General features: G+C 49.0%; 1 protein-coding gene across 1 annotated transcript in view; it reads right to left on the reverse strand.

The window, feature by feature from the left end:
- Positions 1-4,992: 4,992 nt before the first annotated feature.
- Positions 4,993-14,133, reverse strand: part of LOC132578362 (testicular haploid expressed gene protein-like) — a 161,221-nt gene continuing 152,080 nt past the window's right edge. Inside the window, exon 2 of the mRNA XM_060248307.1 lies at positions 4,993-5,970. Within this exon, the coding sequence (XP_060104290.1) occupies positions 4,993-5,970 (978 nt within the window). The remainder of the gene's footprint in view (positions 5,971-14,133) is intronic.

Raw genomic sequence — 14,133 nt, forward strand, 5'->3', positions numbered from 1 at the left:
TCTGGGTAACTAGGGTGGCCAACCCAACTGGTGGGGGGATTTGAAAGTGATGTCACTGCATAGAAGCAACACTTTAGTGCTCACCCCAAATTATATGGTGGAGGCCATCATCCCTGGCAGACTTGGTATGAGCCAAGCTACATGGCCCTAGTATGTTGTGAGCCATAGCATTGCCAGGCATGGCCTGACAACCAGTGGAATTTGGTGTAGTGGTTAAGAGTGTGGACTCTAATCTGGGAGAACTGGATTTTGCTTGGTGGTCTCCCATCGGTGACCAAAACTGTTTAGTTCCCAAGCCCCTACATCATTGGGCTGCTAAAAGAGAGTAGCCCATTAAAGATAATATGATTTTCCCCCAGTATAATTGACAGGGGAAATGCAAATTTCCCAGTAAGATTGGATCAACCAGCCATTGTCAAGATAATTGGTGCTTACTGAAACACCCAGAAGTATATTACCATCTCTGGGTAAAGAACATAGCCTCTTCAGTTCTTTTAATAATTCAGCCAGACAAGATATGCACTCTCTTTCTTAATTCTCTCTCTCTCTACACACACAGTTGCATTGTTAAGATTTTGACTCACAAGGTTCAATCATAGCTACTATTTGCTCATCTCTAACAGGAACTCCTCACACATTTACAGTAACAGAGGGAAGAAACTGAAAGGCTCACTTCAAGGAACGCATGGGAGCTGAGGATTTTCTTGGTACCTCCCCATTACCATAGCTACAAGCCTCCAGGTATCTTTTTTATTAGGTGTTTTGCTCAAGGGTAGCTTTTGGCAATAAGACTACATAGGTTGTGTTCAGTCTCCCTGAGGACGGAAAAGAGCTTATGTGGATAAATGAGCATTGAAGCTATATATATATGTGTGTGTGTGTGTGTGTGTGTGTGTGTGTGTGTGCATATACACACACACAATACTAGTCAATTCAGCTTGCATCCTGTAAGCACAGTTACTGTGGAGATCCACCCTGAGGCGGATTCTAGTTACTTTGATGCCTAAACTTCAGTTGTGTAGCTTTTTAAAAAGTTAACTGTGAAGTATGGTCAGCCCAGTGCATTATAAAACACAAATTTTGTTTGAAACAGTAATTTGATTGGTGATCCCTTGAGCAATTTGTAATAACCAAAATGACCGCCAAAATAGTCTGTTAATGGAGGTGGGGCAGTATGTGCCATCCTGACAGATATATTAAGACTAGGAATAAGGCCTGTTGTGGAAATACATACAGAGGGCCGTAGAAGAGGCTCTGGATGAGTGCCCCTTGGCCTTAGGTAAAGGTAAAGGTGCAAGCACTGAGTCATTTCCGACCCATGGGGTGATTTAAGCACTAATGGAAGTGGACACTGTTTCGGGGTGGGGGGGATGTTCCCTGACAAATACAGGAAAACAGGAAGGTGAGGGTGATCTGGCTGCATCATCTGTCACCCCACTGATCACCAGGGTTGATTCAGCTGATCGGGCTGGCTAGGTGGGTGTCCCCTACCCCTCTCACAACTCCATGTGTATACCTCCCAAAGCTGCATGCTTGTTGCAAGAGGACGGCCATCCCAGATAGAAGGATACAGGAAAATGGCATCCCCATATGTCATGCCTGGAGAATCCTACCTTGGAGTTGCTAGTGAGCCTACATCTCCCAGGATCCCTTCTTTCCCTCTGATTGGGTGGCAGAGATTTAGGAGGGCAATCTTGCCTAGAGGGATGGGATCTGGGAGCAAAGCATAAATAGGCCAAACTACAGACAGGGTTGTTCTCTTTGGAGAAGCTGCAGTCCGAGAGAAAGCTGCTGGAAGGTTCCCTCAACAAGGAGGGATGAGTCCACTTTGAATTATAGGAAGGGAACATTTAAATAGTTGTGTTAGGGGTTTTATTTCTTTATGCCAACCTTTAGTATTTTCTATATTCACTGTGCACTAAACGTTTTACTGCCCAATGTTTTACTGTTGTTCAAGCACATTTATAATAAATGTTTTACTGTTGTTCAAGCACATTTATAATAAGCTTCTTGTTGTTAAACTGCCTGGGTCCTCATGTCTCTTTGGTCATGGTTAAAAGGTACTTACTAATAGGGAAAATAGAGGGATTGGGTGGGTGCTCTGGGCTCTCCCATTAGGACTGCCAAGTTCCTGGGCCAGGCGGGGGTTCTCCAACCCTGGAGGTTCCCAATCCGGCGGCCCACATTGAGTCAGCAGGGAGATCCTCCCCTGAAGTTGCCAGTGTGATGACATCACACAGAAGTGATGCCATTGCACCAGTGACATCATGTGCCCGCCACTCTAGGAGCATCCGAGAAAACTCTATCGTTTCCCCAGACATTCTAGCAATTTGAGAGGAAAACTATGGTATCATATGAAAACCATATGGTACCATAAAGTTTACCTCCCAAATTGCTAGAGCATCCGTGAAGACCATAGAGTTTCCCCAGACGCTCCTAGAGTGGCTGGCGCATGGCGTCACTGGTGCGATGATGTCACTTCTGAGTGACGTCATCGCGCCATGTGCGCTTTGTGCATGTGAAAACATTCCCCCGCTGGAGGCAGCAGGGGACTTGGCAACTCTACCTCCCATACAGACCCTTACCAGAGTGGTGGCAGCCAGAAGAAGACCCTTCCTGGTCCTCAGCTGTGCGACACCATCCCTCAGCTTCCTGTATCCTGCTCTCTTCACAGCCTCTTTTTCCTTTGCTGCAAGCAAAGATTTTTAAGTCCATTCTGTTCAGATGCATTCTTCTCTAGTACCCTGGAATCTCCAGACCGATGGTCATCTACATTTAAATAAATGGTGGGAGAGACTGCTGCTGAAGTACTGCTGTGTCAGCCCTCTTGCCTTCCGAGGGACATTCTTTCCCTAGTCCCGGAGATAGTCCAGTCATTGGAGTAGTGCCAGAGGCCTCCTCGCAGCTCCCATATATTAGACCATGTTTGACTGCCATAGTCTACAACATGACCACTGATTGCCAAGTGGGAAAGGGCAAAATGCCCAGGGAAGGAATATTTATTTCAAGCTTCTAAGCAGGAAACTCTAAACCATGGCAAATTCTGAAATCCAGCGCCAACCTCATGCCTGTATGTATGTTTCCTTGAAGGACATGTTTGTTTGCCTTTTTAAGAGTTTGTTTTCCAAATCCAGGAATAAAAAGATGGTTGCTGAGGCTTTTCTCCTGTTTCAGCAACATCACCTTGTCTTCCTTGAGTTGTGCGGTGCAGAGCAGAATGTTGAAGTCCAGGTCCTTTGTATGTTTTTCCATCCCTGGATCTCAGTTACTTTTTGCTTATGGAAAACCCCACATGCTTGTTTCTTCCAACCTCAGCACTACTGTATATAAAGTCACTTGGCCCAAAAGCAGATTCATGCTGGGCACTGCAAAAGGTTGTTTTCCACTGCAAGCACCACATTCCATGGCCGCATAGAGATCAGATGTACAGGCTGAATGCAGCACCTTCAAATGGGTCTGAAAATGAATGGGCTGGGGGTCCAAGAAGAAGATGCTCCCACCCGGCAATGTTGTGGGGAAAAGCTAAGAAACCCATGAGAAGTTTTAAAGAGAACCAAGAAGATAACTGCAGGAAGATGGCTGGTAGTCCACACGATTTGAACACAGCAGGTCATAAGAACATAAGAAAGAGCTCTGCTGGGTTAAAGCATCCTCTTTTACACGATGTCCAGCTAGGCTCTGGAGGGAGAGCAAGCAGAGCATAGAGGCTCTGTTGTTGTTTCATTTCCCTGGTATATGACCAAGGGGAGAGATCTAAACTAGGGAAGGGCATGAGCCAAATTACAAACCAAAATTCATCCCAAACTTCATGTGGTTTGTGGTTTGCGAACTTTGGTTTGTACCATCCTGCCCCAACGACCCTCCCAGGTGGCTTTGGGATGTTTGCGTGGTTTGTGTCAGCAGATACGTTGGCACCGTGCTGCCATGGTGGAGTGACTTGGCCAGTGAACTCAGAAGTTCATGGTTTTTGAGACCCCCCGAATCACGAACCTTTCACAAACCTCAATTTTCCCAGTTCATGCCCTAGTCCTCATTTGCCCTGTCCCCATTCTGGACTCGAAGCAGGCAAGGAAATTTAAATGTAAAGTTAGGGCCTGAGCAGAGAATGCAGTGGTAAAACACAACATCAGTGGTCAAACAGGCAACCACATCAAGGGTAGACTTGTCAACCTCCAGATGGGGCCAGAGATCTCCTGGAATCACAACTGACCACGCTACAGAGATCAACTTCCCTGGAAAATGGCAGCTTCAGGGGACAAACTCCACGGTGTTCCATAGATTCAGCTGCAACTTGAGGGCAAAAAAGAAACAAATTTAACCCCATACCAGATTACCAAAGGACATTTGTATTTTGAAAGGTTTTTGTCCGTTTCAGTGTTCCCTCTAAACTAAATTAGCATGAGCTAGTTCTCAGTTTTTTAGCTCCTGGCTCACACAAATTTTGTCTTAACTCAGCAAAAATGATTCCATAGCAAACAAATTTATGCAGTAGCTCACAACTTTAATGCCAGCAGCTCATGAAGCAGAATTTTTGTTCACAAGACTCCACAGCTCAGAGAGAACATTGTTTGTTATGCCTCTCAATTGCAGTCTCCTCAGTCAGTTATGAAGCACCAGTTGTTTTCGACTCTGGGGTGACGTTGCTTTCACAACGTTTTCACGGCAGACTTTTTATGGGGTGGTTTGTGGGATGACTGACTTCCCCAGTCATCTACACTTTCCCCCAAGCAAGCTGGGTACTCATTTTACCCACCTTGGAAGGATGGAAGGCTGAGTCAACCTGAGCCAGCTACTTGAAACCAGCTTCCACTGGGATCGAACTCAGGTCGTGTGCAGAGGGCTCCAACTGCAATACTGCAGCTTTACCACTCTGCGCCACGGGGCTCTTGAAGCATCCTCTTTTTTTTTTTTTGCTCTTTGGATTTAATGACTGGCAACTCAGCTGGTTGGTCTCAGCTGGCAGAGACCGCTAGATACCTCTGGCAAAAGGGCTCAGCGCAAAATGGGCTCTGCTAGCTTCTTGATCCGCTCTGTACAGCGCGCGTTCTTAGCTGATTCCTTTACCGTGAAAGCTTCTGGGTTGAATTGTACAACGTCAGCGGAGGCCCTTCTGGGAGGCTGAGCAAGTGCCTCAAGTCTCGGGGAAGCCATGGCTTTCTTTGCTGCCCATGTCACGGGCCACTCGGCATTACGGTCAGGGGAGCTCTTCGAGGTCACTTTAGGCCTAGCGAGTTCTTCTAGTCTTGGAGTTGGGATCGCTTGAAGGGCGGCCTGGGTTACTTTTCGGATGGGAGCCTCCATGCATCTGTTTTCATAGCAGGGAATGGCCCTCTTGATTACTGGCTGAGAGAGACGTTGTGTCCGTGGGGATGCTGACGTGGTCCGGGCAGCACGTGTAATGGGTGTTTCAGGCTCTTTCGGAAGGACGAAGAATGGGTTTAGGCTTCTCGGCTGTGATATTTCCAGAATCCGCTGGGAAGCTTTACAATGAAGTGCTGATGGGCTGACAGACCATATCGGAGAGCTTCGCGGCCTCCGTTCCAGATAGATTGATGAGCACAACTTTGGTTCTGATAGTTGTAATATCCGTTCAGATGGCATGCAATCGTATGTGTTGAAAGGCTGCTCCCAGATTTCAGAGTCCCGACCGCAGCTGTACACATGGAGAGGCCTGTACTGCATTTTCTGTTCCAACTTCTTCTTGGGTTTTGCCAGGTCCAGGATTCTCGAGTTGGGCTGGCATGTCAGGGCCTTTGAGGAGAGGGGCCAGATGGTTTCTTGGTTTCCGCAGACCAGCCGGCCAGAATAGTTCCAAACGTCTTCTATTTTCTTTGGTTGGGCGAGATGCTGGATCCTCTCACTCACATGAAAACCCTGTTGAGAAAATTCAGACTTTCCCAGCTTGAATACCAGACCGGGCTGCTCCGGGCAGGAACCGCAGGGGCAGTGCAGGGCCTCTTTTTCATGCACCTGCGGCCATTACGGGAGCCAAAGCGCAGAGAAGGCGACTTTCCCACCAGCGGCGCCTTCCGAGCTGCCTTGAAGCATCCTTAGACTGACTTAAACCACTGGTCCATCAACAGTCAATGCAGTCTACTTTCATGAACACTGGCCAAGGTCTTATGCTGAGGCCTTTGCCAGGCCTCCACTGGAGACCATTCAGCTAAAACTGGAGACTTACAGCACTTACACAGAGGCAACCATATGCTTTGCTTCTGATCTGTTGCCTCTCCACAAGGTACAGCCCTCATTCTCCTATTGCATAGCCTTGTTTTCCCATGAAAAAGGTTGCTGTCACCCAGGGGTCGTTTTGTCAAAAAAGAGGTGGTGGAGCTCATTAGCATAACTCATTAGCATATGCTGCCCCCCCACCAGCCAAAAGCAACCCAATGCAAGAAAGGAGAGCCCCAGGAGAGCGAGGCCTGTTTGGGCTGGCTAAAGATCCAGCCAGCCCAAGCAGGCCTCACTTGCCTTGGACTCTCCTGGGCTGCCCTCCCCCAGTCAAAAGGCCAGCAAGCTACCCGCTGCCCAAAATCACATAAGAAGTGGAGAAAGGGTGGTGCAGGCTTGTCCAGGGGCTAATGAGGGCTGCTGGGGGAGTGGAAAAGCTCCTGGTGGCTGCCTGGCCGCCTGCTCTCCTAATGCAGCTGCACCTACTATTCAATGGACAAGGTAGGTGGGGAGGAAGAGGGGGAACCCTCAGAAAGGTCCAGGAGCTGTGCTCCTGTGAGCCCTGCTGAATCTGAGGCCTGCTGTCACCATACCCTGAGGTTGGGCAGCTGCCAGGGCCCAGGGGTTTCTGGCCAGGCCCACTGCTGAAGAGAGCCCCCCCCACCACGACCACATGCTGCCTGGGAAGAGCCTGCAGGTAGTGCCCAATACAGGCAAACGTTGGTCTTCTTATTGGCACGCATCACCCAACACCACTGGGGAAATGACATATCATCAGTAGGAAGGGGAGGGAAGGAAGGACCCACAGGTAAGTGGGGATGCGGGTGGGCTGGAAAGAAGGCACACATGGGGGTCCTGGCTAGGGTTGCCAAGTCCAATTCCAGAAATATCTGGGGACTTTGGGGGTGGAGCCAGAAGACACTGGGGTGGAGCTAGGAGCAAGGGTGTGACAAGCACAATTGAACTCCAAAGGGAGTTCTGTCCATCAAAATTGAAGGGACCTCACAACTTTTTAAATGCCTTCCTTCCCTCCACCCTCCCCTTCTCCGATTCCACCCCAGAGGCGGAGCGGGCGACGCCGCCGCGCTGCTGCCGCCTCTTCCCCACCCCACCGCAGCCGCTCCTCCGAGATGGGCCCAGCCTGAGCCCATCTTGGAGGAGCAGCCACGGTGAAGCGGAGAAAAGGCGGCAGCGCAGCGGCATGGCCCGCCCCGCTCCGCCTCCAAGGCGAAACCAGAGAAGAGGAGGGTGGAGGCAGGCCAGGAGCGTGGTGAGCCGTGAGTCCGGGTCCTAGAAGGACCCAGACTCGCGGCCCGCCACGCTCCTGGCCCGCCCCCCCCTCTGACTCCACCTCAGAGGCGGAGCGGGCGATGCCGCTGTGCCGCCACCACCCCCTCCCCGCCCCATCCCAGCTGCTCCTCCGAGATGGGCCCAGCCTGAGCCCATCTTGGAGAAACAGCTACGGTGAAGTGGAGAAGAGGTGGCAGCTGTGCAGCGGCGTCGCTCGCTCCAAGATGGGGTGGCTCACTACGCTCCTTGGCGCCGTTTCCTCCCCTCACCCCGCTTCCATTTTTTTGGGGAGCGGGGGAAGAGGCTGGAAATCCTGGGGTCCCCCGCCAGGGCGGGAGGGTTGGGAAGCCTAGTCCTGGCAGGGGTCAGAGCTTGAGAGGGAGCCCCTGGGCATCCTCTGCCCAGGACTTCCTGAAACCTGGAGCCAGCCCAGCTCATGAAGCTTTGCTTTTGCATAGAGTCACAACAGCAACCCCCCCGAGATAGTACATTCTCAGTAACTGTAACCAGAGCTTTTTTTTGTAGCAGGAACTCCTTTGCATATTAGGCCACACACCCCTGATGTAGCCAATCCTCCTGGAACTTACGGTAGGCCCTGCAAGAAGAGCCTTGTAAGCTTTTTGAGGATTGGCTACATCAGGGGTGTGTGGCTATAATATAGTGGGTTCAATGCATGGAAGAGGCGAGGCGGTAGTGAAGCATCAGTTCTTTATTGTTTACAGCATCTTGAGGCATACACGTGAGACTGCTGAACTGGGCCCACAGGGCCAACTATATACACACCCATGTTCCCACGCAAGCGTTTGATTGGTCCATTCAAACCAGTAGAGGGCCCGTGATTGGAGCAGGGCAGCAGGGTTTTGGATCCTGTTGCCCTTTGTTCCCAAGTCCCCAAGCTCTGGCTGTCTGGCTCCAATGAGCCAGGCAGGAACACGCATTCAGTTCTTATTGAGTTTGCATACATTACAGTGGCCTAATATGCAAAGAAGCGCCTGATACAAAAAAAGCCCTGACTGTAACTGTAACTGTGGCTCTTTAAAATCACATCTGTGAAAAGGGCCTCCAGTTCTCTGTATCTACAGGGGGAACGTCCTTAATCATCCAGGAGGATTCCGACTCCCCCTCCTCACTTTATTATGTTTCAGCCTCATATTTAGTCTTTTATAGAAAGAAATCCAAGTTGTAATGGCGATAATTGATCACATAAGGGAGTTTTATAAAGCAGAAAAAAGCTTGTTGATTTGAGGGCGGGACACAAATTTGATTTTTCAATAGACACTAATGATTTTAGCATGTCGGTGGCTTGAAATATCCAACCGCAGGCTGGCTCGATTGCGCTTACTGTTTCCTTTTTCAGTCCCAACTTTTATAGTTGTTGGGGCTGGCCTGTCGTGCATTCTTTGGCAGGGAGCCCTGCAACCCCTGCAAGCTCTTCTGACGCTCAAGGAATTCATTAGGAGACATTCTTCCATGCCTACAATTATGCCTATCTAGGCTTATAAACATACTGTAAATCATTAGAGTATGGGAAGCTGTCTGGTTACATCAATTGCAGATAACTGATGGCATTTGAAGCAAGGCAAGATGAAGCCCTTCCATGCCCAGCATTTTCACTGTTCTCTGTCAAGTTCCTTCTCCTCTCCTCTGTTAGCTTGAAAATGTTCAGGCTTTAGGGAGGGATGGTGGCTCAGTGGTAGAGCATCTGCTTGGTAAGCACAAGGTCCCAGGTTCAATCCCCGGCATCTCCAACTAAAAATAGGTGTGAAAAACCTCAGCTTGTGCCCCTGGAGAGACACTGCCAGTCAGAGAAGACAATACTGACTTTGATGGACCAAGGGTCTGATTCAGTATAAGGCAGCTTCATATGTGTTGTTGTTGTTGTTTTACAAAGCCAGTTCACCCCCATGTATCGAAATGTTGTTCTTAAGGTTATTACCAGGTCCTTCTGTTGGGCACCAGGTGAGGGATGGAGTTGCCAGAGCCAGGTTGGGAAACTCCTGGAGATTTGGGGAAGGAGCCTGGGGAGGAGAGGGACTTCAGTGGAGCACGATGCCATAGGGCGTTTTTGCACTGACCTTAATCGGCAGCGACGCCCCTCTTCAGCGTGCAGGATCTGCCCGGATTTCGCACCAATTGCCGCGGAGCACCCGGAAGAGCCGGAAAGTCCCGCGGCTTTTGTGGCGCAAATGGAAACTGGTTTTTGGTGGTTTCCATTTGCGCCGCAAAAGCCGCGGGACTTTCCGGCTCTTCCGGGTGCTCTGCGGCAATTGGTGCAACATCCGGGCAGATCCTGCGTGCTGAAGAGGGGCGTCGCTGCCGATTAAGGTCAGTGCGAAAACGCCCATAGAGTCCACCCACCAAAGCATCCATTTTCTCCAGAGAAACAGATCTCTGTAGTCTGGAAGAATGTTTCCTTTAAGCTGCAGAGTCCTGTGAGCAAGAATTCTACTTTATAAGCTACTGGCCTTAAAGTTGTGAGCTACTGCATAAATTAGTTTGCTCTAGGGCCATTTTTCCTGAGTTAAGACAAAAATGTGTGAGCTGGAGGCTAAAAATCTGTGAGCTAGCTCACACTAACTCAGCTTAGAGGGAACACTGGTATGGAGGTGAGCTGTAATTCCAGGGCATCCCCAGCTCCCACCTGGAGGCTGGCATCCCTATTTTAAGCAACTCAGACCCATCTCTTGCAAAATGGTATGAATGCAACACTTGTTGGCACCATATCAAGGTGAGAAAAGTCTTTCAAAGAAAAGAGATTGGTGATTACATTAAATTATCCACTGGTATGGTCATGCTGGCTAAAAGAAACACAAAGCAGTACATTTGACATTTTTGGTTCCACACGAAGTCATAGCAGTCGGTCAAAGGACATACTGAAATCGGTTCTACATTGCTTTTTTGCTTTGTTTTGTACCCTACAGTCAGGCACATGGAGCATTTGAGGCACAACTTAGATGGAAGAACCAATGGTTCTAATAAGGAATGGCTTGATGGGGGAAGGGGAAAACTTCTTATAATAAGGTAGCCTACTCTGGGTTGGGGAATACCTGGAAATTTTAGGGGGTGGAGCCTGAGGAGGGGAGGGTTTGGGGAGGGGAGGCAAGGGACCTCAGCAGGGGGTAATATCACAGAGGCCGCCTTCCACAGAGGCCCTTTTCTCCAGGTGAAATGATCTCTGTGGCCTGGAGATCAGTTGTAATCAGGCCTCAGATTCAGGGGGAGCTCACAGCAGCGCAGCTTCTGAACCTTTCTGATGGTCTTCCCTCTTCCTCCCCATTTACCTTGTCGATTGAATAAGTAGGTGCAGCTGCCAGCCACTAGGAGCTTTGCCACACCCCCAGCAGCCCTCATTAACCCCTGGAGAAGCCTGCGCCACCCTTTCTCCACTTCTTATGTGATTTTGGGTGGTGGGTGGCTTGCTGGCCTTTTGAATGGGGTGGAGGGGGCAACCCAGGAGAGCCAGTTTGGTGTAGTGGTTAAGTGTGCGGACTCTTATCTGGGAGAACCGGGTTTGATTCCCCACTCCTCCACTTGCACCTGCTGGAATGGCCTTGGGTCAGCCATAGCTTTGACAGAGGTTGTCCTTGAAAGGGCAGCTGCTGGGAGAGCCCTCTCCAGCCCCACCTACCTCACAGGGTGTTTGTTGTGGGGGAGGAAGGTAAAGGAGATTGTGAGCCGCTCTGAGACTCTTTGGAGTGGAGGGCGGGATATAAATCCAATATCTTCTTCTTCTTCTTCTCCAGGAGAGCAAGGCCTGCTTGAGCTGGCTGGATCCTTGCTTTCCTGGGGCTCTCCTTTCTTGCATCGGGTTGCTTTAGGCTGGAAGGGGGCATGGCATATGCTAATGACTTATGCTAATGAGCTCCGCCACCTGTTTTTCTACACAATGACCCCTGGTTGTAATTCCAAAATACTTTCAGCTGCCACCAGGAGGCTGGCCATCGTATCTCATGTCCCTGTTAAAATCTTCACATTTTTTTTTTTTAAATACAAGCATTGCATAATGTTATGGCCTGTGAGCAGAGCAAGCTGCCAGCTTTGGTTTTGGGGGATTCCTGGAGAACTGAGGGCAAAGCCTAGGGAAGGTGGACTTTAGGGAGGAAGCTCAGCAGGGACATCACAGGTTGAAGAGCTCCCTCTCAGAAGCTGCTATAGCTCCAATAGAACTGATGCCTCTAGGTCAGGGGTGGCCAATGGTAGCTCTCCAGATCTTTTTGGCCTACAACTCCCATCAGCCCCAGCCAGCATGGCCAATGACTGGGGCTGATGGGAGTTGTAGGAAAAAAACATCTGAAGAGCTACCGTTGGCCACCCCTGCTCTAGATTGAAGATCAGTTGTAATCCCAGGAGAGGTCCAGGCTCCACCTGGAGGCTGGCAACCCTAGTTGCCAAAGCTCCCCAAGACAGAAACTATACCAGGGGTGGCCAAACTTGCGTAATACAAGAGCCGCATAGAATAATTGTCAGATGTTTGAGAGCCACAAGACGTGATGTCAAATGTTTGAGCACCGCAAGGCAGGTGGGCAGGCAGGCAGGCAAATAGATGGGGGAGGAGAGGTGGAAAGAAAGCAACTTTAAATGCATTCTCCAAGCTGCCTGCTCCAAGTCAGCTGATGGGGCAGTGGGGGCTTTGAGAGCCACACAATATGTGTGAAAGAACCACAGTTTGGCCACCTCTAAACTATACCATGAAGCCTAAATTCCAGGACAGGCTTCCATCTTGGAAAAGCAATCTGTCCACCAAGTGACTTTTAGAGTAAAAAACCCAGCATCTGCAATAGCGAAGATGCTCAACCTTTGTCTGAATTTTGCATTAATGCTCCCTTTTCACAGCCGTGACTATACCGGACAGAAATAGCATGGGGTCCCTGAGCATGTTTCAGCTCAGAGCACCCCTCCTGTCACTCATTCCAGGCCTCGAATGCATTCTGATAAATTAAAGCAGCGCTAACAAATGGCACCAGTGACATGAGCGATCTCGGTTTCTTTGTGTATGTGTGTTAGCAGATTGTAGCCCTTAGCAACCACTATCTGATTAATACCGAAACTGCCTGGGGCACAGAACTCCGTGTCTGGAGATGAGACCTGTGAATCACTCACAAAAGCTTTCATTAAGCACTGATCTCTTCCCCCCCTCCCTTTCGTATTTAGTCATGCAGTTTCATTCTTATAAAGTATCCAAATGCATCAGCTCAGAAGCTATCAGGAAGGAATTTGAACTGACTGGGAACAAGTAGAAAGAAGGGGAGATATTAATATACCCACCTAGATCGTGGATCGTTTCCCATGACTCCCATCTCTTGGCTGTCTGGCTGGATCTGAATGTTATATTTAGACTTGGGGAAAGAGGAACCTGTTTTAAAACCACTGGGTTTCCACCAGGGGTGGAATTCTAGCAGGAGCTCCTTTGAATATTAGGCCACACACCCCCTGTTGTAGCTAATCCCCCAAGAGCTTACAAGGCTCTTTCTTGTAAGCTTTTGGAAGATTGGCTGCATCAGGTGTGTGTGGCTTAATATGCAAAGGAGCTCCTGCTAGAAATCTACCCCTGGTTTCCACCACCACAAATGCCCCAATCCCATTTTTGTTGTTGAGTCACTGAACTGTTTTGTTTTTTTTAAAGCCACTTGCCTCTTTCCAAATCGTTGTTGAGAAAAGCCATTCTTAGCATATTACCTACTTCTCACCTTTGCTCTCAGAGCGCTTGGGTAACAAGTGGACCTCTCCCATGACCGAACCAAATACTTTGCCCCAGTAAATATGACAAATGTGCGATGATTATACAATGTGCAATTTGTTTTTGTTCAGGTGTAACCTTGAACCAGCTTCTCAGACACTCCAGACATTTCAGCTATGTGGAAGAATCTTTGCAGCTGGAGCCAAACGGCCTCTCTGGCCCAATTTTGCAATCTTGTACTGATTTAGGCTCGTGCTCTGAAAGCTGCTGGAAGGTCTCCCACACAAGCATTGGTGAAAATGTGCTTCCTTAGCTCCTAGACTTTCCCAGCCGTTGTGCCCCTGAACATAGATGCTTGGAAAACAACACTGTGTTTAAAGCAAAATGCTTTCAATTCTGTGTGTTTAGCTAGCTTTAGAAAAAGCTTCTGGTGACTCATACAGTCCTGTGACTGTCTAGGCATCCTTCCAGCCCCGAAGGCTATTAAAAGCTTTCACAAAAGAACATGGAGCTGGTTGGTGGAACAAAGAAAGGTACGACCTGTGTGTCCGTTTATACACTGGCACAGGCAAAAACATTCACGTAATAAGCATGTTTGACCGAGCTGTAAATATTTAGATATAATTAAAAGGGGGGGGGGACCCAACGGGCTATTAATTCCTCTTCTTCCATTAGGGAAGAGGAAGGCACAGCCTCAATGCACCTGATTTCTTTTTTTTTTAAATTGAGTATTTGGGCATCAGAATAGCAAGGGAAAAAGAAATAATTCAATTGCCTCATGTCTCCCGGGATCCGTCCCCCCCCCCCCCCCAAAAAAAAAAAATTGTTTGCACACCATCTTTAATATGTCAATACACATGATGTGGTTTGTCTCGTGAGAAGGAATGAGATCTTTTAAAGCATGAGATCTCTTGAGAATAAAAAGGTAAAGGTAGTCCCCTGTGCAAGCACCAGTCGTTTCCGACTCTGGGGTGACATTGTTTTCACAACGTTTT

The sequence above is a fragment of the Heteronotia binoei genome, chromosome 10, assembly GCF_032191835.1.
Source record: "Heteronotia binoei isolate CCM8104 ecotype False Entrance Well chromosome 10, APGP_CSIRO_Hbin_v1, whole genome shotgun sequence".
Taxonomy (NCBI): domain Eukaryota; kingdom Metazoa; phylum Chordata; class Lepidosauria; order Squamata; family Gekkonidae; genus Heteronotia; species Heteronotia binoei.